The 25152-nt window shown below is 37.2% G+C and overlaps 1 protein-coding gene, 2 long non-coding RNA genes and 1 pseudogene across 7 annotated transcripts in view; 3 read left to right on the forward strand and 1 right to left on the reverse strand.

The window, feature by feature from the left end:
* The window catches only part of stat1b (signal transducer and activator of transcription 1b), a 28162-nt gene extending 26809 nt beyond the window's left edge, over positions 1-1353 (forward strand). For 2 of the 3 annotated variants that reach the window (XM_087266195.1, XM_087266194.1), the window contains exon 23: positions 372-1351. In XM_087266195.1, coding sequence (XP_087122321.1) covers positions 372-402 — 31 coding nt within the window. In that variant the 3' untranslated portion in view covers positions 403-1351. 3 annotated transcript variants of the gene reach the window in all.
* A 1302-nt stretch (positions 1354-2655) lies between these two features.
* si:ch211-196j1.2p (si:ch211-196j1.2, pseudogene) lies at positions 2656-25141 on the forward strand (annotated as a pseudogene). Of its 2 annotated transcripts, XR_015499792.1 has the most exons (20): positions 2656-2802; positions 2885-2950; positions 3030-3087; positions 3233-3311; positions 3703-3791; positions 5538-5689; positions 12755-12913; positions 13057-13149; positions 13295-13354; positions 14098-14127; positions 14305-14395; positions 14485-14523; positions 17169-17252; positions 17353-17454; positions 17542-17677; positions 17780-17835; positions 18117-18208; positions 20502-20641; positions 20715-20897; positions 22396-25141. The product of XR_015499792.1 is annotated as a si:ch211-196j1.2, pseudogene, transcript variant X1 (transcript). The 2 variants fall into 2 exon arrangements; XR_015499793.1 differs by lacking the exons at positions 3030-3087; positions 3233-3311 and having other exon boundaries at positions 2771-2802.
* LOC147842424 (uncharacterized) lies at positions 7318-8877 on the reverse strand. The gene is made up of 2 exons (XR_015499796.1): positions 8828-8877; positions 7318-8122 (listed from the first exon to the last, which is right to left on the reverse strand). It is a non-coding gene; the product is annotated as an uncharacterized LOC147842424 (long non-coding RNA).
* On the forward strand, positions 9100-10841 carry LOC141376185 (uncharacterized). Its single transcript, XR_015499799.1, has 2 exons — positions 9100-9146; positions 10037-10841. It is a non-coding gene; the product is annotated as an uncharacterized LOC141376185 (long non-coding RNA).
* Positions 25142-25152: the final 11 nt, after the last annotated feature.

Consider the following 25152-nt stretch of genomic DNA (forward strand, 5'->3'; position numbering starts at 1 on the left):
TCTAAAGCCTGTCCAGTTAACAAAATAAGAGTCACACATACATCAGAAAGCTGTGTTAACCTTGAAAAAAAAATCAGGAATATTAATTAATAAATTAATTAATATATCAATTCCATGTGGAATGTCAAAGCTGGTGTTTTGTTCCAATTGGCTTGATTGTTTTACTGGAAATTTACACTCATGGGACCATGAGAATGAGTAAGTAATGGCATTTGAGGCTCATGGTATGTCATTAGCATTCACTGAACTCTTGTAATTCAGCTATGTCTAGCTAGATCTAGATTTTCATTCTATGGCACCTTTAACATTTTTCCTTTTGTGTGAACACATTACTGTTTCTGAAAAACCCTTTTATTTATTCTCATTTTCAGACCTGTTGCAAGACCCGTTGCAAGGTTTTAGGAGGATATCACTGTACCAAAGTCTACTCCACAGATGCATCTACAGAAGCCCACACTCATATTTTCTTTGGAAGAGGAAAATACAGTAATACCATTCATAGGAGTACAGAATTTACCAGAAAACTATAATGGACAACATAAATATCTTTGCACAGGTCTTCTCTGTACTAAATTAGTGATCTGCTACATTTATTTAAAATTGATCTGAAACAAAGAGACATTTCCTTCCTTTCCTATTGTTGTTGTTACACACACACACACACACACACACACACACACACACACACACACACACACACACACACACACACACACACACTTAAATGTGAATATAACTTTCATGTTGTTGCTAAGATTTTTATTAATAACATTTGGTGAGTTTGTGGATCTGTCAGCCACATATTGCCGGCACGGATATTTTCAAATACTATGAAAATCTTTTTTTGTGAAGACATTTTTTTGTGAAAAGGACATTTTTCTCCATCGAGTGAAGCACTTTATTTTTGCACATCACAAAATCTTTATATACCATTGCCTTAATTGCACATGTACAAACCAACATGCTTCAGTCTAACAGAAATGAACAACATCCTACCTGCTACAGTCAAAGAAACTGGACACTGAATCCAAGCAAGCAACATTTGTTTCTATTGCTATTTTCGCTCTCAAATATAATCTGATTGAGCAAACTGTATAGTACATTGTATTTGATGTGCCATCCAGAGGGAAACCCCCAAGCTCATAATATAGAGAGAAACCATAGAGCAGAGTTGGCTGGATATGCATCAGGGTATCAAGTTTGGATGATTACATAAACGAGTTCCACCTGTGCCAGATTGGCTGATTATATCATAATGCTCCTACCAAACCATGTTAAAAAATATCATTGAACATAAGACAGTGTTACATAATGTGATGTACTAATAAAGATTCCTGCCATTTTATACTTACACTTCTGTTTATTTTTGTATATATTAACAAAGATCTAAGGTGCACTGCCACACTTATTGTCCTCTGTCACTATCTTGTAAATGGACAATGTCAACCGTCTTTGGTCCGCTCAATGACAAGCTAATGGCCGCCGACGTGCTCTCTCTCAGAAATGATGAATATTTAAAAATAGGCATTTTTCTTATAAATAAACTGCATAGTTGCAATTTAAACAACTACATTCTCAACTAAAAAAAGCCTCGAAATTACATAATTTTGTTGCCCAACAGCAGCAATATTTGTCAAACTGTAGAGTGTCCTCTACTTGTTGCTGTGGGCGGAGTAATACACAACGATGAAGGGTGAAGAGGCGGCACCAGTGCTGTTATTGGCAGAATATTGCACGTCTATCAGCCGATCTGATTAAAGAACCAGACAGCACTGTTGTGTGTGTGTGTGTATATATATATATATATATATATATATATATATATATATATATATATATATATATATATATATATATATATATATATATATATATATATATATATATATATGTATAACAGGGCTTGAAATTAACACCCGCCAACCCCTACTAACCTCTTTGGCTGAAAATAGTTTTTAAATTGCCAGTGCTGCCTTGTCACTAAAGATTAGAATTTTATTTTAAGACCGTTTGTCAATATGCGCGTAAATGTGATCTTAGAATCGAGAAGCAGCACGACTGATAAGTAAAGCATAAAGCAGGTGAATACCGAATGAGAGGATGATCAGGTACACAGAGATCCTTGCTCACTGACTAGTGTCGTGCGCAGGGCTGATTTGATGTGCGCGAGTGCTTAAAAGTTCCTGTGTCCCGTTTCCTTGTGCGAAGCAACCATGACTGGAAACGCAACTGATGCGGTCGTTTCTCTTTGAAACAGTCTGGAAAAAGTGGTGCTTGTACAACCACAGTCCTGCTGCTTTCAAGAGCTTGAGATTTTTTGTAAGCAGCAGCAGTTGCCGTTTTAGCTTTAACCATTCCTTAAACAGATTATTAATATGCCTAACATTAACAGACTATTTTCCGTTATTTTTGTTTATGTGGTTTAATTATCACCCTTTACAATAACATTGCTTTGATAGGAGATTAACTTTCTATTTGTCTATAGTTAACTGGAGATGGGACCTTCAGCCTGGACAGACTACTGTGTATAGTTTTAGATACGTGGGAATAATTTAAACAGAGTAATCAATCAAAACTACATTCAGTATCTTGAAATTACCCTATGTTTATTTTCTCATTTGTAAGTTATGGGGACAGGCCTGCAAACATTTTTTCATTACAATTATTTCTGAAGTCCTTTTCAGCGGACAGAAGCAGTGTGGTAGCATTTTATTCTAAAAATACCATGACACAAACAATATACTTAAACTCTGAAACAACTTCCTGGTACAGCATTACAAAGCAAAACTAAGCAACCTACAGGTAACCAACGTCTCTTAAAGTGTATATTAATTATGTTGTATAGCACGCTGCACAATAAATTGAGAAATACTTCTCTTATTAGGAACAATTCGGTATATTGCCTTTATATATGATCAACAGCCTGAAGGAGAAGACATTTCATTGTCAAGTAAGTCATTTTTATCATTTACAGTAATAGTTCAATGCATGTCTGATCTTGTGTTTACGGTAAAACTGACTCAACACAGCATAATGGAACAACAAGTGCTGGATCGCAAAGTCGGCATGCTGGAAGAAAGTATGCAGGTAAAGCATGTTGTTAAAACTACGATGCCAATTTACTGTCAGCTTCATTTATTTTTTAAAAACATGAAGCAAACAACAGACTCTTCATTTCAAATGAACCATGTTTAAATATATGATCACAGCAGCTGCCCTTTCTTTTCTTCAGCAAACAGAACACGACATTCAGGTTTTAAAGGACATGCAATATGATTATGACAATAAAAGAAAGACAGTGGAGAGTCGAGGTAAAATGAAAAGATTAAGTAGTACTTCTGCTCTAAAAAAAAATAATGAATGCCAATGTATGGTGCAATCATGTACGGTTTACCCAAGTTCACAAGAATTTTGCACAATCTGTAAAATATTTTAAGTAAATATGAAGGTCTGTAAAAACAGCAATGTAAATGTAAAAAACAGCAGTAGCTGTTATTTGGTGGGTTGACGGGTGTTAATTTCAAGCACTGTTATATATATATATATATATATATATATATATATATATATATATATATATATATAAAAACAAATTTCTTTATTAAAACTTTCGAGACTGTACAACTTTTATTTTGACTTTTATAAAGAAATTGACTAATTGAAAGACTAATGTTTCTGTCTAATTCTTTATATTTTCTACAGAGTCTGAAACAAAATGTCAGACACCAAAAGAGATGAAACTTGAGGAAGCTGAACAAATGTTTACAGGAGGACTAAATATAAAAGGAGAGGTAAGACTGTTAATGCACTGTCTTGCACACGTGTCTTTATTACCTACAATTTTGTCTTCGTGAATATTATTAGAAATGTGGTTAAGATTAAGCCCATCCCAATTTTAGGGTAGCATTTACACAGCTTACTTCTGTGTTGAAAATAATGTATAATTTTACAGCAACTGGTTGTGCCTCGTGCTCTGGTCACTGAAACGAAAGCATTTTAGCGCTTGACTGGAAATGTGAATGAAGTAAAGACGTTAAACAATTACCTTCAAGTCCCGACAAATTCATTCAGGAAAACGTGATGTCAGGTGGGAATGTGATACGAGCATGCGCAATGCTATCCTACTCTATAAACAGGACACGGGCTCCATTAAAGCTACAACTAACTAACTAACTAACTAACTAACTAACTAACTAACTATATTTTTAAGAGTAAAAAAATCAAAGCTTTATTTGTAAGTCATTAAATTGGTGTATCTTAGGATATTTAATTTCTTACTTTGACATTGGTGTCATCTATATATACAAATTAGCCCACTGTTTTATCCACTGTTTATATTATATTATATTATATTATTATATTATATTATATTATATTATATTATATTATATTATATTATATTATATTATATTATATTATATTATATTAGTTTCAAAAACCGCCTATTATGGGTAGGCTAGTATTCTCTCTTTATTCATAAATTAAAACAACATTATATTTGTCCTCCAGACAACACAACATCCTAATTTTGAAGGGTGATGATCACAAATAGTTTATCAGCAAAATATCTAGCTAGCAAATTAGCAAGGAATTACTAAACTGTTACTGTGAGCTTTGTTACATTTCCAATGATTTTCTTGAGAGTGGTGTGAGTAAAACACCCAGTATAATCAGGCAACTAAAACCATCTTCATCCAGCTTAAACCAGGCTGGTCAAGCTGGTTTTAGCTGATCATTTTTCAGCCTGACCAGTTAAGACCAGGCTGGAAATGGCTGGAAACCAGCCTGGAAATGGCCAAAACCCCTCTAAAACCAGGCTGGTGTACCAGCTAAAACCAGCTAACCAGCTTAGGCTGGTTTAAGCAGCACATGGTTAATATTTTCAGCATATGGTTAATCCTGTAATATCAATAGCCTACTGTCAATTAACAGATTTTGTTAGAAATGATAACAATATGATATATATTGTAAATTTAACTGTATTGGATTTTGGACAAATAAGCCCTTCGTTAAACATCACTCTAAAAAAAATAGATACTGATTATATTAAGTCAGTCAAATCTCATAAATTATCAAAGTTACCAAGAACAATTACCAGCAACTTGGCTTACTTCTGTTTTGATAAAATAAGATGTATCTTAAATTAAAGGCAATTATAATTAAAATTGTAATTAAAATGTATTTTTAAAAAAGTGTGTGTGTGTGTGTGTGTGTATGTATATATATATATATATATATATATATATATATATATATATATATATATATATATATATATATATATACTTTTTATAAATACAATTTAATCATAATTGCCTTTAATTTGATGTAATAATAAAAAAATAGCATATGCTTTTGTTTTTAACAACAATTCCACATCTGTCTATTATAAAAAGGGATAAGGAAAGTATAATTTGAAACACCAGGAATAATTGTTAACAGTGTGAAACATGAATCAAGATGATGCAGGCTTCAGTTTACCTGCATAAAATTGAGGTTAACTATTTCTAATGTGAAAAGCCTCTTTGTGTTTGCAGGTGGTAATGAAAGATATTGCTAATGCACTGACATTAGCAGAGCAGATTCAGATCACACTGATATCAGAGGAGTTACCCGAGTAGAAGAAGAGACAGCAGATGGCTTGTATTGGTGGTCCACATAACACTGGTCTGGATCAGCTTCAGAACTGGTGAGTGGATATTGCTTACATAGATCTGGCACACGATCATTTTAGTGTCTGTCCTGCCCAGGGAACTTCTCAATATCAAAGCATTATTGTCATTAAGGACGGTAACGCTTTCTTTTACAACCCGCAAAGTACCGCGTAAGTACAGTGAAATTACAGTGTACTTTTCTGTACGTACTGTGTAAGTATAATGAACGTATGTGTAGGTATGAGGGAACAAACCGTAATGCTTGGGTAAAAAGGGGGTAACAACCAATGTTCATCACGAAAATTACCGCGTAAGTACAGTGAAATAACGGTGTACTTTTCTGTACCTATAGTGCAAGTATAAATAACGTTTAAGTAAGTATAAGGGAACAAACTGTAATGCTCAGGTAATAAGGGGGTAACAACCAGATATTCAGCATGAAAGGTACCGCTTAAGTACAGTGAAATAACGGTGCACTTTTCTTTAAATTGCAAAAGAACAAACCATAATGTTTGCGTAAAAGGGGAGTAACAATAAGATATCCATCACGCAAAGAAATATATTAAGTTTACGATGTACATTTCTTCAAGTATTGTATACATATAAAGAATTATGCAAGGATGGTGACAACCTATTGCTATCTGCAAATGTACTGTATATGCACCTGCGTGAGTACATTAGTATTCTTATTCAGTGCTTGGGTTTTATATGGGGTGTTTAATGAATAAAAGGTTTACAACCTGTGAAATTATGAACCCTTATTGTATACTGTATGTATTTTAAATCTGCAATTCAATATAAAATATATTTCCATACACAACTTACCTTATGTTTACTCGTCGATCTCACCAAAGCCATCAATGTCTCCATAACTCACTATCAACAAATAACTTTGCATGACATAGGCCTACCGTCAGGGTTCAATGCAGATTAAAACAGGCTCGCATCTTTACTGCTGTTACACAGGGGGGCTAACTGTTGCATTTCAGTAAATGTATAGCTGATGCTTTATAGAAAAATCTAGTAATTTGGTCTTCAATCAATAAAAACTGCTGCTGTAGTTTACTCTGTTCTTAGTGTTCAAGTATACACTAGTATGTTAAAGTTCAGCTTCTTCCCTCTTTGTTCCCTGTAGTTAAAGGGTAAATACAGTATTTGTTCCCTCCTTGTTACCTGTACTTACAGGGTAAATACCACATTTGAGGGTTGTAAATTAAAGTGAAGCTTTGTTCCTCTCTTGTTACCTCCTTGTTACCTGTACTTACAGGGTAAATACCACATTTGAGGGTTGTAAATTAAAGTGAAGCTTTGTTCCTCTCTTGTTACCTGTACTTACAGGGTAAATACCACATTTGAGGGTTGTAAATTAAAGTGAAGCTTTGTTCCTCTCTTGTTACCTCCTTGTTACCTGTACTTACAGGGTAAATACCACATTTGAGGGTTGTAAATTAAAGTGAAGCTTTGTTCCTCTCTTGTTACCTCCTTGTTACCTGTACTTACAGGGTAAATACCACATTTGAGGGTTGTAAATTAAAGTGAAGCTTTGTTCCTCTCTTGTTACCTGTAGTTAAAGGGTAAATACAACATTTGTTCCCCCCTTGTTCCCTTTAGTTTACAATGTAAAATCTTGAAGGCAGAGAAATAAATATACAAACACACAATATATTTCTTCTTTACTTTGTAACCTTTATTTTAATAAATAAGCATTTTAAAAGACTTCATATTAATCAAACATTGTCTTGTCTATCATTGCCTATACTCATTCATTTTCTCTTCGGCTTTGTCCTTTTGTTAATCTGGGGTCGCCACAGTGGAATAAACCACCATCTTATCCAGCATATGTTTTACGCAGTGGATGCCCTTCCAGCTGCAACCCATCTCTGGGAAACATCCATACACACCCACTCACACACATTCACTACGGACAATTTAGTCTACCCAATTCACCTGTACCGCATGTCTTTGGACTGTGAGGGAAACCGGAGCACCCGGAGGAAACCCACGCGAACGCAGGGAGAACTCCATGCAGAAACCTTCTTGATGTGAGGAAACAGCACTACCTACTGTGCCACCGTGTTGCCACCCAGCTGCAACCCATCACTGGGAAACATCCATACACACTCATTCACACACATACACTACGGACAATTTTACCTTACCCAATGTCACCACATATTTTTGGACTTGTGGGAGCACCCGGAGGAAACCCACGCTAACATGGGGAGAACATGCAAACTCCACACAGAAATGCCAACTGACCCAGCCGAGGCTCGAACCAGCGACCTTCTTGCTGTGAGGCGATTGTGCTACCCACTGCGCCTGCCTATACTCAAACAGCAAAATAACACATTATTTCCTTCCCCCTTTTTTTCTGGCATCTCTTGCTTGGCTTCCTCTTCTGCTCTTCTCAGCTTCCACTGAGGACTCTGATGGTGAGTGGCTGATGAAATCCCATGGGTCTTGCTGCTCTGCATTTATATAAAATATATAAACAGACAGAAAGGCTTTTAGTAAGCTATAGACATGTTTATTTTCCTGTTTAATGTGTGTGTAGTGGTTGTCCAACAATTTCACACACTAAACATTTACAGATACCATACAGACACTATACATTACTATCAAACAAAAGTACTATCATCAGATCATATGGGAGATTGTGATCATTTATAGTGATAATAATTAAAGCGCAGAGGGGAAAAGGCTTAAATAGTAGGCTACTGTGCTAAAGTCCTAGGCAAACGTTACTAGTAATTGGGTGGGTGGGGGGGGGGGGGGGGTATTGATATATCAAACTGGCATGCTACAGAAAATATCAATTTACATTTCCAAACATTAATTTTGTCATAAACTTTGCTGTAATTAACGTATAAAGGGAGAAAATCGTCTGCACAGTCAGTATGACAACAGCCACAGAGATCTGACCTGCTCATCATCCAGTCTTTCTGGAATGACATGAAGAAACTAAATCCATAGGAACTTTGGCAACATTTCTAAGATGTGCAAAGTAAACGACAGTAAACATTGGTAAATATTCGCTGCTGGCCGTTTAGATTCGGCCATGAACTAACGTTATTGTTACGCTAAAAACAAATGAAACAAAATAAATATAATCTGGTTAATGCACAATTTCTAATCGTAACAATAGCCTTATTTACTGACAACGATTTACTCACATGTGTTACATGGTGACAAGACGGAGCAATTCCAAACGTCCCAAAAGTCTGAGCAAAACCTCGTGGCGTGCTGCTGCAGTTTGATTCGGATCTTTAGAGGCTTCTTGATTCACAACTCGTTTGAATCAACGAATCAGTAGGCGCGTACCTGAAGTGATACAATATCGCGAGATGGATTCAAATGCACACGGAGCTGTCTGTTGTTCTCGCGATGTTTTGATGTCACACTGATCGGTTTGTTGAAGACGAATCGACTCAACTCTCCGTCCTCCATTCCCAGAATTTCCTGTTCACGGCAGTACAAGGACGGCAGCGCGAGGTAAATAAAACAAGTATTTTTATGACGTTATGCACATAGAAGTGTTTGTTTAGGTTTTTGTTTATATCTGATGTTTGTACCTATTTTTAACAATTACAACCTTTTTACAACACTGTTATGACGCGTTTAACGATCATCAGGATCTAAAATCCTTGAGTTTTTTATATGATTTTTTTTTATAAAATAACATTTATTTGTATTTACGTATGCATTATATAATATGATTACATGTGCGAGGTGTTTCAAACAGTGTCTATAGTCATGAGTAAATTAGAAGTTATTCTCTCTTCTTGCTGGCGTTATCAGTTTCACACTATTTTTTTATTTTTCTAATTGTCGAGACAACACCATCGTAAAGTTTTCATTTTATTTGAGCAAAGAAGATTGTAAAAAAATGTGTTGTACTTTCCCATTCACTGTGCTGAAATGTAAAAAGGGTCCATAACAGTACATCAACCATATTATGTTATCTTTCACTTTATTTAGGACTAATGATGGGTTAAGTCATGTACTTTAATCAAAAACTAACCTTAGGGGTAGTTAACCCAAACGTTACATTTACTTACCATTTAATGAGTGACAAAGAATTTAAATATGTACACTGAACTGCAAATAATCTTTACTTCAAAGTCTATACTGCCTGCACATATATTTAAGCCTTTTCCCCTCTGCGCTTTAATTATTATCACTATAAATGATCACAATCTCCTATATGATCTGATGATAGTACTTTTGTTTGATTGTAATGTATAGTGTCTGTATGGTATCTGTAAATGTTTAGTGTGTGAAATTGTTGGACAACCACTACACACACATTAAACAGGAAAATAAACATGTCTATAGCTTACTAAAAGCCTTTCTGTCTGTTTATATATTTTATATAAATGCAGAGCAGCAAGACCCATGGGATTTCATCAGCCACTCACCATCAGAGTCCTCAGTGGAAGCTGAGAAGAGCAGAAGAGGAAGCCAAGCAAGAGATGCCAGAAAAAAAGGGGGAAGGAAATAATGTGTTATTTTGCTGTTTGAGTATAGGCAGGCGCAGTGGGTAGCACAATCGCCTCACAGCAAGAAGGTCGCTGGTTCGAGCCTCGGCTGGGTCAGTTGGCATTTCTGTGTGGAGTTTGCATGTTCTCCCCATGTTAGCGTGGGTTTCCTCCGGGTGCTCCCACAAGTCCAAAAATATGTGGTGACATTGGGTAAGGTAAAATTGTCCGTAGTGTATGTGTGTGAATGAGTGTGTATGGATGTTTCCCAGTGATGGGTTGCAGCTGGGTGGCAACACGGTGGCACAGTAGGTAGTGCTGTTTCCTCACATCAAGAAGGTTTCTGCATGGAGTTCTCCCTGCGTTCGCGTGGGTTTCCTCCGGGTGCTCCGGTTTCCCTCACAGTCCAAAGACATGCGGTACAGGTGAATTGGGTAGGCTAAATTGTCCGTAGTGAATGTGTGTGAGTGGGTGTGTATGGATGTTTCCCAGAGATGGGTTGCAGCTGGAAGGGCATCCACTGCGTAAAACATATGCTGGATAAGATGGTGGTTTATTCCACTGTGGCGACCCCAGATTAACAAAAGGACAAAGCCGAAGAGAAAATGAATGAGTATAGGCAATGATAGACAAGACAATGTTTGATTAATATGAAGTCTTTTAAAATGCTTATTTATTAAAATAAAGGTTACAAAGTAAAGAAGAAATATATTGTGTGTTTGTATATTTATTTCTCTGCCTTCAAGATTTTACATTGTAAACTAAAGGGAACAAGGGGGGAACAAATGTTGTATTTACCCTTTAACTACAGGTAACAAGAGAGGAACAAAGCTTCACTTTAATTTACAACCCTCAAATGTGGTATTTACCCTGTAAGTACAGGTAACAAGGAGGTAACAAGAGAGGAACAAAGCTTCACTTTAATTTACAACCCTCAAATGTGGTATTCACCCTGTAAGTACAGGTAACAAGGAGGTAACAAGAGAGGAACAAAGCTTCACTTTAATTTACAACCCTCAAATGTGGTATTTACCCTGTAAGTACAGGTAACAAGGAGGGAACAAATACTGTATTTACCCTTTAACTACAGGGAACAAAGAGGGAAGAAGCTGAACTTTAACATACTAGTGTATACTTGAACACTAAGAACAGAGTAAACTACAGCAGCAGTTTTTATTGATTGAAGACCAAATTACTAGATTTTTCTATAAAGCATCAGCTATACATTTACTGAAATGCAACAGTTAGCCCCCCTGTGTAACAGCAGTAAAGATGCGAGCCTGTTTTAATCTGCATTGAACCCTGACGGTAGGCCTATGTCATGCAAAGTTATTTGTTGATAGTGAGTTATGGAGACATTGATGGCTTTGGTGAGATCGACGAGTAAACATAAGGTAAGTTGTGTATGGAAATATATTTTATATTGAATTGCAGATTTAAAATACATACAGTATACAATAAGGGTTCATAATTTCACAGGTTGTAAACCTTTTATTCATTAAACACCCCATATAAAACCCAAGCACTGAATAAGAGTACTAATGTACTCACGCAGGTGCATATACAGTACATTTGCAGATAGCAATAGGTTGTCACCATCCTTGCATAATTCTTTATATGTATACAATACTTGAAGAAATGTACATCGTAAACTTAATATATTTCTTTGCGTGATGGATATCTTATTGTTACTCCCCTTTTACGCAAACATTATGGTTTGTTCTTTTGCAATTTAAAGAAAAGTGCACCGTTATTTCACTGTACTTAAGCGGTACCTTTCATGCTGAATATCTGGTTGTTACCCCCTTATTACCTGAGCATTACAGTTTGTTCCCTTATACTTACGTAAACGTTATTTATACTTGCACTATAGGTACAGAAAAGTACACCGTTATTTCACTGTACTTACGCGGTAATTTTCGTGATGAACATCTGGTTGTTACCCCCTTTTTACCCAAGCATTACGGTTTGTTCCCTCATACCTACACATACGTTCATTATACTTACACAGTACGTACAGAAAAGTACACTGTAATTTCACTGTACTTACGCGGTACTTTGCGGGTTGTAAAAGAAAGCGTTACCTTAAGGACTTAGTTCTTCTTTCTTTCTTTCTTTCTTTCTTTCTTTCTTTCTTTCTTTCTTTCTTTCTTTCTTTCGTTCAATGAACACAAAAAAAAAATATTCTGAAGAATGTTGGTGAAAAGCTGCCATTGCCATTCATAGTATGGAAAAAAATAGGCTACTATGAATTTTAAAGGCTTCCAGCATTCATCAGAATATCTTCCTTTCAGTATATCTTCCTCATACCAAACACATTCACTAAATTAGTTGACCCCAAAATGAAAAATTACTCCCCCTCAAGTGGTTTTAAACCTTTAGACAGTGATTAACCTGACCAGTCAGGAACTTTAGCTTTAGCAACTGCTAGCCTTTCTGAAATTGTCTATCCTACATTTAGGTTAACCAATTGGTCCTATTGGTACCTTATATCACAGATGTTCCCACTCTAGCAGTGAGAATGTCTATGGTGATATAGCAAGTGGTACAGACTATAGGGAATAATTTAACTACACAGTCTCCACTCTACCTCCATTCTCTGAAACGTGACTTGTTCTCCAGGTTCACGGTGGTCTCAGAGTGTCTCCTGCAGATCCGTCAGCAGCTGAAGAAAGTTCAGGAACTGGTCCAGAAATTCACCTACAGCAACGACTCACTAAATCTAGGATGGGGCCAGCTGGATGAACAGGCCATTTCACTCTTCAAAAATCTCATATTAAAGTGAGACACCACAGCTCAGTCTGCAGATGACTTTATATGTAGTAAAAGAGGAAAACAAAGAGAAATTTGATTATATATTATGGCTGTGTGTAAGCTTTTAGTGTTGAACAGGTCAACAGTTGTGATCTTTGCATGTCTTTCAGTTCTCTTGTGGTGGAGAGGCAGCCCTGTATGCCAATGTATCCTCAGAGACCCTTGCTAATTAAAACAGGAGTTCAGTTCACCGTCAAGATCAGGTGGGTTTCTTTCATGTCACCATCATTAATGCTTTTAATTGATGGTTCTGAGAAAAGCTTTAAATTTCAGTGATGCTGATTTTAAAGTCAATAACCAGTCTAATATGACTATTATATTGTTTTTCTGTTTTATATTATTTTGCAGATTGCTAGTCAAACTCCCAGAACTTAACTATCAACCCAAAGCAAACGTTTCTGTTGACAAGTATCTATCTATCTATCTATCTATCTATCTATCTATCTATCTATCTATCTATCTATCTATCTATCTATCTATCTATCTATCTATCTATCTATCTATCTATCTATGTGTCTGTCTGTCTCTGTCCGTCCGTCCGTATGTCCGTCCGTCCACCCACCCACCCGTCCATCCATCCATCCACCCACCCACCCACCCGTCCATCCATCCATCCATCCAACCATCCATCCTTCCATCCATCCATCCATCCATCTATCTATCTATCTATCTATCTATCTATCTATCTATCTATCTATCTATCTATCTATCTATCTATCTATCTATCTATCTATCTATCTATCTATCTATCTATCTATCTATCTATCTATCCCTTCATCCATCCATCCGTCCGTCCGTCCGTCCGTCTGTCTATCTATCTATCTATCTATCTATCTATCTATCTATCTATCTATCTATCTATCTATCTATCTATCTATCTATCTATCTATCTATCTATCTATCTATCTATCTATCTATCCCTTCATCCATCCATCCATCCGTCCGTCCGTCCGTCTATCTATCTATCTATCTATCTATCTATCTATCTAACTATCTATCTATCTATCTATCTATCTATCTATCTATCTATCTATCTATCTATCTATCTATCTATCTATCTATCTATCTATCTATCTATCTATCTATCTATCTATCTAGTCATTGTTGTGTTTTTCAACCCATTTTTGTGTATTTACATTTTTATCTTTTAGAGGTTTTTCTGAGATGGATATAGTGAAAGGGTATGTGGTAAATTACACAAACAACACAGTTTATATATTACTGTATTAATATATAATACAATATATGAAAGAAAAGCAACAGTATGTTTTTTGGTATTCAGCTAATACTGTGCTCAATTGTGTTTTGCATTTAAGTAATTTCTTTTTATAACCAATAATGATTTTCTCATGTTTTAGATTTAGACAATTCTTTATATTAGGGACTAATCGTAAATGCATGACCTTGGATGAATCTAGTGGATGCCTCGCAGCTTCTTTTCCTCATATGGTATGATAATCAACACTCAAGGCAGTAAATTTACGATCATTTTGTAATAAACGTCACAGTTAATTATTGTCATTATTTATTTAACTCAGAATTTAAAGGAGAGGAGACATGTCAACACAACAAATCGGGTAGGACAAACAATATATAGAACTTTTCCAAATTAATGAGCAAATCAGTCAATACACACTGTAAAAAAATGCAGGGTTCCTTACAATTCCTTCATGTTGTCCCAACACAAATCAATTAAGTCAACTTAATTGTTTTTACAAATTTAGGTGGATTGAACATAAAACAGTTAAGCTGTCCCAAAAAGTCCTCAAGAAATGTGCTGATTCAACTCATTTTAAATAAGTAGTTTGAACTAGCAGCAAAAATCCTTTTTCGGGTCCAGGCTCATTTTGAAAATGTGCCCATGGTTACACTTTTGAGAACTGACAAATGTGTGCTAACTGGTACATACGGCTGAATTTTATTTGTTAAACGAACGCTATGAGGTGGTAACACTGACTTCTTACCTCTGTATGGGCAGCTTTTTTTTTGCCCTGACTGGTATGCTCAGCAGCTCACCATGAATGGCACCAGTCATGGACCAAGAGTTCGAATAAAGCGGGCAGTAAAAGCAGTGGGAGATTGCAGTAGAAGCACGTGGCCTCAGATGACTTTTTTATTGCAGTTTGCTTTTGAAAACACTATTGGTTGGGTTTAGGGAATGTCAATATCAAGCTAATATATATAACACAGCCCGATTAGCGGGCGAAGCAGTGGCGCAGTAGGTAGTGCTGTTGCCTCACAGCAAGAAGGTCGCTGGTTCGAGCCTTGGCTCAGTTGGCGTTTCTGTGTGGAGTTTGCATGTTCTCCGTGCGTTTGCGTGGGTCTCCTTCGGGTGCTCCGGTTTCCCCCACAGTCCAAAGACATGCTGTACAGGTGAATTGGGTAGGCTAAATTGTCCGTAGTGTATGAGTTGTGTGGATGTTTCCCAGAGATGGGTTGCGGCTGGAAGGGCATCCACTGCATAAAAACTTGCTGGATAAGTTGGCGGTTCATTCTGCTGTGGCGGCCCCAGATTAATAAAGGGATTAAACCGACAAGAAAATTAATGAATGAATGAACCCGACCAGCTTCTCTCACAGACACGTGGGAGAAGAACGTTGAAATTTCCAGAATGTTACGAAAAATGGCATGGATGACAAAACATGCCCAAGTAATGTATTTGAGATACATTACACATATAGCTGAAAATCTTTGCTCGAACCCGATGGGACCCAATGGGTTCGGGTGGGTTCAGGTTTAATTTCTACCATTTTAGACGGGGTCAGTCGGGCTTGGCTTGCGCAGTAAATGAACAGTCATGTGATGCATTTCGATTAGTCCGAGAAAGTAATCAAATCCAAAATCCATCCCTTCAAAGGAAAAACTAATGATGACAGAAAAGTTAAAAAGAGCGAATTTTAACTGCGGTCAGGCCAGCCTCCAGTCCAAAAAGAACGGTCATTCTAGCCGCCAATGTATTTCGGCGGTCACTCATACACTGCGTATTACAGTAGAGCGCTAAACAGCAGTGTTTGTATAGCAAGCTGACAGGGAAGATGACAAGGTCACTCGCTACACTGAAACCGCTGTCATGGAAAATTAAATGGATGTTCTTGGCTGGTAGAAGATGAACAAACAATCCTACCTAAAACTTGCAAAATTAACCAGATCAGAACTTTGCCTATCGGCCTGTAGCAGCAGCAGTGAAAGGGTGTTCTGTGTTGCTGGACGCACTATCCTGAGCGCAGGACTGTGCTAAAGCCATTTACAGTGGATTCAATAATGTTCCTACAAAAAAAAAAGTAGCCTGACCTTGGTGAGTAAAGGGTTTTTAAATTATAAATGAATATTAATTAAACCATTCAATCATAATGTAGACAGGGTATACAGGCTAATGTTGACATTAGGGTATTCTTTTAATATTCAGCTTCACTGTTGCCTTAAGGCCAGATTGTGAAGAGAAGTGGCGAAAAAAATCCCACAGAGTCTTTATCTTAATTTTGTTATTGCCAAATAGCCGTCATAATTTAGAATTTATTTTAATTAAATTTGTTAAGAAAGACTTATTTTCATTAGAGTGTTGCCCAACATAGGCCTATTTAGAGTGCTGAGATGTTACGATGTTACAAAGGACTTATTTTATTTAATTGTTTCAACTTCTGAGTGGCCTATAGCCTAAGTTTGTTACGAATAAATTATATTAAAACATATAAGTGACTCATTCTTGAATAAAGGCAAAAGAGCTGTTTGCATGTGCACATAATTAATTGCACATACACGGCGCCCTCTAGTGGATTTGTGAAAACAAAAACTGCAAGATGTGGTGCAGAGTACATGTTTGTTGGTTCTCATTCATTCATTATTTTCCTTCTGTCCCTTATTTATTTAGGGGTCACCACAGCGAAATGAACCGCCAAACTATTCTAGCCACATCCCAGCCCTGAGAAACACCCGCACTCTCACATTCACACACACACCAATTTAGTTCATCCAGTTCATTTATAACGCATGTCTTTGGACTGTGGGGAAAACCGGAGCACCCAGAGGAAACCCAAGCAAACTCAGGGAGAACATGCAAACTCTACACAGAAATGCCAACTGGTCCAGCCGGGAGTCAAACTAGCGACCTTCTTGCTGTGAGGCGACGGTGCTAATCACTGAGCCGCCCTTGTTGGTTCTGAAAAATGTATATTTCCAATGAGCCTGGTTGAAATTATCGTTAAAGTGACTTTGTTTTCTCCAGCCACCTTTCCTTTTTTATGAAGAGCTGCACTTAATCTGCTTTGACACACAGCTGATTCTGCCTGACCTGTGCATTGACTTATCGGTAAAGTGATTTGCACAACAACAAGAACTTTGATTCATTTGAGTTACTGAGACAACATGAAACCCTTGTAAATGCAACATCACATCATATGTTCAAACAGATCACAAGTCTTCCTGTGTCGATTATGACACCTTTACTCAGGAGTATTTCTTATGCCTGGTGCTCCATCTTATGGTACAACATGCTCAGCAGTGAACCACATGTACGGCCATTTACCATCATCAACATTTTCCTCCTCCGCTAACGTCCTTATTCTGACTCACGCTCTTGATCTCGCTCTCCGTCTCAGAATCTGACGTTCTTCTTGAATCCGCCACCGGTGAAATGGGATCAGCTTTCAAAGGTCATAAGCTGGCAGTTTTCTTCAATCAGCAAACGAGCGCTGACCTCAGATCAGCTGAGAACACTGGCCGACAAACTTCTTGGTGAGATGATTCATTGTTTTATTCGCAATGTATCATGTGTAAATGCTTATGATTACATGGATAGGAGCCTATATTTCTTTTTTAGATGTTGTCTGTTTTCAGGTCACGAAGCTCAAGGGGACCCTGAGAGACTTGTCCAGCACGGTACATTTTTTAAGGTGAGTTTATGAAAACAACTGAAACAATGAGGAATTGGCTTTAGCTTTCTTTGACCAACCACCCTTTTGTTTGTTCTTCTGCTGTCAACACCGGATTTACTGCTAAAACATAACCTAGTGATAACACGACAATGCAGATATGAAGTGAACTCTTTATTTTGTTTGTTGTGTTGCTTTTCAGTGCATTAATGACAATGTAAAGCAAGAGTTTTCATTACTGTATATCACAAAATACTGCAAACCGTAACTGTTGTGTGTGTGTATGTATGTGATATATCTAGGCAACTGTTGAGCAAGGTGGTTCCCTCTGGCATTGGATATATGGACATCTGGAATTTGTAAAAAAATATGTGCTCAACATCTGGAATGATGGGTAAGAAATCCAAAAAGCAAACATTATTTTTGATAAAGCTATTTGACATCTTTAGTCATAGCGTGGCCGTGTACTGTATGGTAACATCTCAGAATTTGTGCTCTGCATTCCAAGTGCATACACACAGCAGTAAGCACACACACACACACACACACACACACACACACACACACACACACTCCAGAGCAATAGGCAGTCATTGTTGCGGTGCCCAAGAAGCAGTTGAATGATTGGTGCCTTGCTTAACCTTCTAGTGGACAGCACATTTTAGCTCTTAAGTGGCTATCCTCTTAAGGCCCAAGCTGTTTTTTTACATGCATTTTTTTATTTTTCTTAGCTATTTGTGCTTATTTGAACCTAACTACAATAAAAACCTAAGTATGATCTTTTGATATGATGTACTTTTAAAGAAAAATGATGTCCATATATGTGGACTCGTGGTCTGAATTGGAGATCTGCGCAGGACTAAATACCGCTCCAACCAGGTTTTAGCCCGAACCCGACCGCTCCTGCTTTTATTCAGCATTTGTTGTCCCGCCCGTTTTCTACCCACCGCGCCTATAACAAGCTATCTGTATAAACACACACACACACACACACACACACACACACACACACACACACACACACACACACACACACACACACACACACACACACACACACACACACAGAGCAACAAACAAGCTCAACGCAGCAGCTGTCTCATTCACACATATACGTGTGCTTGCTCGCTCGGGAGTCTATATTGTGAGACTGCCCGCTCCAGTCCAAAATTAAACCAGTTACTGACTACTCCCTCTCTTTATTCAGAAATTTATTTCTGAGCTGCAGAAATCTGGTCGGGTCCCGCGAAATGCAGACACTTTTTCCTGACTGTTTTTTAATGCATTAATAACATATACATATTTTTTTAACACGTTTTGACTATCAGAGAGTAAAAACAACATTTTCTTCCCATTTTGGACAGTTAAAAAATAGTGTTTGGGAATTTCATAAGCTGCAAAACAGTTGCAGGATGACACTGTATGTCTGTAACCAAATATAAAACATTCAAAGTATTTTAAATAGGAGACTCACCTCAGCAGTAATGGTGCTGGTTATTGATCATCTACAATCCCTGCTGTTGTTGAGACTCGAACCTGCGACCTTCCAGTCACAACTCCAACTCTCTACATTAAGCCACGGCGGCGCTTATTTCACGCGGCCGCCATTTTAAGGAACCAAAGCGAGGCTGCGGTGGGAAGAAAACCTCAAGTATAGGACAAGCACTGTAAACATTGCAGTAACATGCAGTTGACTATAAACCTCCAGCTGTTGCCGAGATTTCAAAATGCAGAAATGGTGTAAACATCAATTTAATATCATTCAGTAAGTATAATTTAAACAATTAAAAGCAATTTAGCATCAAACAACATCTGTAAGAGTAATATGCTCAAGTGTCCTCCTAGGCTTTAGTTCATGGCATCAGTTAAACACCATGGGGACGCTTCCCTGCTTCCCAGTGCAAACACAGATACACGGAGACTGGAGCGCGAAGCAGCCGGGAAGATCAGTCAAGTCATCAAGCAGAAGCAGACCGCTTGTCTGTTTTTGTACTCGATAAACGGCTGAGGGTGAACTGATGACCTTCTCGGCCAATCACAAGTATTTCTGTTGAGCACATGAACACAATGGCAAATCAGCACTGTTTTAAGAAAGGCAACAGTGCCTTAAATGTTAGCAGGAAATTGATGTTTTTTCTTTTAATTCAGTATCATGAGAAGTCTAATATAGTGAAAGAATCAGTTCTTTAACTCGAGTTTGATAAATGGCATCTAAAACATATGTTTAGGAAAGAAAACATTAGCTAACTAGTGCCATTTCCCCTAACTTAGCTGAAAATGAGCTCCGATATCCCTTTTCATTTTCACCATTCATTCAGAACGGACCTTTGGGTCACTCGGAACTTCGGAAGGCGGTAAAATGATAAATTTGTGTCCCATTCTCTTCGCTGATAAGATATATAGCAAGGTACACAACGTTCCTATGTAAATCCCATTGATACTTCCGGGTTTCTTCCCACCGCAGCCTCGATTTTGCTTTTAAAAATGGCGGCCGCGTGAAATCAGTCTATAACTGTCAAAACTGGCTCAATGCATCATGAAGTGGCAAATGATCATTGACTTTAAGATTCGAGAGCTTTAATTTCTTCACATAAACTTCAGAAGATATGTTGAGATACAGTGTAAGGCATCAGTCACACTGACTAAACTTATATCAGGTCAATATTGTCAGCTTTCATTCTATGCAGATATATTATGGGGTTTCTGAGTCAGGAGAGAGCAGAGGCTCTGCTGAGAGACAAAGCTCCAGGCACTTTCCTTCTGCGCTTTAGTGAAAGCTGTCGAGACGGAGGAATCATCATCACATGGGTGGAGGAGTCGCAGGAAGGTGTGTTTTACTTTACGACAAAAACTTTGAAGTGACCTGCAATTTACCTTATGTGACCATTCTGTCAGCGCAGGTGAACCTGTGCTACATTCGACAGAGCCCTACAATAATGCAAAAATAAACACAAGCTCCATGCCCCAAATCATCCGTGATTTCACCGCTGGAGAAAAGCATCCTGTGAATCCCCTCATCTACCTTTACCCAGACATCCCAAGAGATGTCGCCTTTGGCCGATACTATACCAGTGAATCTTAAGGTAATGATTTCTTTCTTTCTTTCTTTCTTTCTTTCTTTCTTTCTTTCTTTCTTTCTTTCTTTCTTTCTTTCTTTCTTTCTTTCTTTCTGTCTGTCTGTGTCTATCTATCTATCTATCTATCTATCTATCTATCTATCTATCTATCTATCTATCTATCTATCTATCTATCTATCTATCTATCTATCTATCTATCTATCATACCCATCCATCCATCCATCCACCCACCCATGCATCCATTTATCCATCCATCCGTCCGTCCATCCATCCATCCATCCATCCATCCGTCCGTCCGTCCATCAATCCATCCATCCATCCATCCATCCATCCATCCATCCATCCATCCGTGTATCTATTCATTGCTCTATATTTGTGTATGTTTATTTCTCTGTCTGCCCATCTGCCTGCCTGTATAATTATAGTTTTCTCATTGGCTTTGGTGCATTTCTTACAACACAATTTGCACAACAGCTAATGCATTTCTCAAAACAATTAGTACAAACTGCAAAACCTAGTTAATAACCAGCAAAAGCGTGTCACTTGCTCAAAATGGATAGTTCATTCCTCAAAAGCAAGTATTGATGTCAATGAAAGTGTCAGTGTCATCAAGATGAAAAAGTCCTGGCACCATTGTTTATGAACAAGATAGTCAAATGGCTTTGTCATGTTTTCATTATGACACTTTACTCTGTACATGTTTTCCAATGCAGAAAGTCAGATTTTGCTGACACGTCCTGAAAATGCTCAAGACAGCACTAGATACTATTAGCACAGCCATTTGAACACTACAGTAAAGTTAGACATCACTGCATTCCGTGAGGTATCCGAGTACAAGACACTGAATATGTATGTTTTACATTTTTACTGCATTTGCTCTTTTGCAATTCTAATTTATTCACAGCATTGTGCAAAAGAATAAACAGACCCTTATTTACAACAAACATAAACTTCCTTTGGGTAGAGCTGTGCACAGCTGTAAACAATATTGGAGAATATATTGGAACTAAACCTACAACACACACGGGTCTGTAAATCATTCATGAAATTGTTCAATTTTTAAGACATTTTCATGAAAGATAAAATTTTTGCTTGCAAGATTTTGACAACTAGTTCAAAATTTTTGTATGCAATGACTCGAGTAATGAAATGAGGGCTATCAGTTTTATATGAAATGACTTTTCAGCATTCACAAGTGTAGTTAATTTTGACTGACATGACATAAGCAAATGATAATGTTATAAACAGCAGAGAGTTGTATGAAAGCAGTAGATGCATGTCCAAAAGCATATGCAATTTGATGGAAGGAATGAGAAACTGCTACTATGTTGTGCACAACTGACTAATTGTTTTGGGAAATGCATGAACTGTTGTGCAAATGTAAATAGTGTTGTGAGAAATGCACCAAAGCGACTGAGAAAAACTGTAAATAAGTATCTGTGCATCTCTAGTATTTACAACCAATAAGGACATTAGGAATACAAATCTGTTTTTTTCTTCTTAGATCTGGGAGGAAAGAATAAATATCCAAGTCAGTATTGTCTGATCTCAATGAAGCCCACAGGTTGAACATATGTGCTGTACTGGAAACCTCTGACCTTAGGATTTAAGCTTGGTAATAGCAGAGCACGGAGTTATGGTTGCTACTTTGTGGTGAAGAACTCTACCTAACATCTTGCCCTTTTTCAGAAATATATATGAATTGTTGAGTAGAGGTGTGCACCTACACTGGTCTCACGGTTCGGTTACAATTTTCATGCCACTGATTTTATTTAATATCATCTCGGTGCATCGACGATGCTTTCTATACACAGTTTTATTGTTTTCACAGCACAAGAAAAATGTATTTATATATTATTTGTAAAACAAATTTGTCCTTTAATACAAGCAGTCAGATTTATAAACTGTACCTTTAAATACTCAAGTCCAAGGACAGAACAATATGTGCATTTATAGCAAATAAACAAATGTAAATATCCAGCTCGCTTTATGTTCCCTGTCCAGTGAGTTCTTATACCCCTATGATTGATCAATTGCTCAACAGAAAGGGCTGCGATTGGCTCTGATGCTCTGGCGATGTTGACAAATGATAAACCCTGATTAACGGCAGCGGCGATAACAGTTGATCCATGATAGATGCGGAGGCGAAAACTCGCTCTGCAGACACGCCTGTGTCTGTATCCACCATTGATATATACGTTAGATGTCTTCTACCCTGTTGTTGTCTATTGGAAGCAATGCGTCAATAGAGCCGCCATTTTAGTACAGGGTAGCGCTCCTTTGAAATGAATGCAGGACCAAGCTGCAGTGGAGGACTGTGGCCATCCACAGCCAGAGATATATACACCTATATCTATGATCAGGAGTTTTCCCGAAGGTCAGTATGCAATTGGTTTTTTTAAATACAAAACTTATGATTTTACATCACTTTTCTACATTGATGGATAAGTAATCGTACAGGCATTCCTGACAAAAAGCTTGTCTTTGTGTGTGTACAGAAATGTACTATTCACCCTCCCTGTTTAATTTGATCTAATCCGTGCACTGGAACACAGCTCCTCTCCTGCTTTCACTTCATATACTGACGGAGGGAGCGATTCATTTGTGAATGAATCTCCGCTATGAACGACTCCTTCACTAGCCGACAATAATACAAGTTTCTGGCAGCGCAGCATCTAGTTGTCATTTTTCTTTTGCATTGTTTGCTGATTTTATTCAACAAAACTAGCATAAGTCGAGTGTTTAGTGTGAGTTGGTGCCGCTTTGCCTCAAGGTGAATGCAGTAAGTGACTGTATTATCATCAATAACGTCACCCGTTTAACACAAAAGTTTATAACATACAAAAACGTAAAAAACTAAATCTTACCTATGAATTGTTCTGCCTTCCTGTTTTGTTTTCTTTGTTTGCTCGTTACTACGCCTGTAGCAAGCGCTAAAGTCCCGCATCTTCACGTAGTAACACTGTCTTGACTAGTGCAGTTGAATGACACTTGTCCTGGGAGCACTGTACAAATATGGCGGTGCTATTGATGCATGCTCAGGGTCCGTATGCGATATCTAGTGTATATATCTACTGTATGTGTATTCACAAGTATCGAGGAGAGGAAAAGTCACGCCAGCAGTGAGAGAGAGAGAAATGGAGTTTACGTTCATTCTCTCAATCACAGTGAAATAGGGTCTTCTGCTGTATGTGTCAGTGAACGACTGTCCAGCAAACACACACGCAGTGAATTTTGCACAGTTTCTGTGTTTTAAAGTATTTACAGTGTTTTAAGTACTGGCGCTCGCCTCCCTAAGCTACAGCGACATAGCGCAAATGAGATAAATGACGTCAGTACATAATAACCAGTTATGATTATTACAGAACTTATACCTAATTGTCCGCTTCTGCATCACGGTGCACCAAAGAAACAATTAATTTTGACACTCCTATTTTGAGTTTGTTGTGCTACTTTGAACTGTAGATATATACATAGAAAACAGAAAAATCAGAGAAAACTACACCTTTTATTTACTAACAGTTTTTTTTTATTTATTATTGCACATAAAGGCTAAATCTTTTATATACCATTGCTTTAATTGCACATGTACACACACTGACTTCAGTCAACCACATACAGACTTATAGAATCAGAAAAATATCTGCTTCAGTTAGTTAGTATAGAGGCAAATACTGCTAAAATGTCTTTAAAATACTTTACATTTACTTTTTTGTTCAAGGGTTTGGTCCAAGTGAACAGCTTTGACATCTCTTTATCACGATTACAGTTGACTTTAGAAACTACAATATATATTTATTTAACACTTTATTAAATATAACTAAAGACTACAATTGTTTGATTAATAAAGGAGTTTTTATCTGATAGTAATTAAGCTGGTGCAGACGATTTTCTATTGTTCATAATATTATTTCAATAACGTCGTAACGGTTACTATCATCTGAGTGAACTCTAATGTTTTAGTTTAGATCACATGTTCTTCTCATATAGTAGTATTTGTGTAGTTTCTCAAATGGTCATTTTGGGAGCCCTGCATGTAAATACTGCATGAAAGAAAAGTGCATACATTGATAAACACATATAAATCTAATAGGCTGTACCACTAACAGAAATAACACAATGTCTTTGGCAGTGGTTATAATGTTTAAATAATGTGGCATAAGAAAATAAAAACGTCATATGTAAAAAAAAGTGCATGCAAACTTACATTTAGTTGTATAATTAAAATCAATAAATACCACTTTTAAACAGGACATGTTCT

This window comes from Danio rerio, chromosome 9 (assembly GCF_052040795.2).
Source record: "Danio rerio strain M-AB ecotype USA chromosome 9, GRCz13ab, whole genome shotgun sequence".
NCBI lineage: Eukaryota > Metazoa > Chordata > Actinopteri > Cypriniformes > Danionidae > Danio > Danio rerio.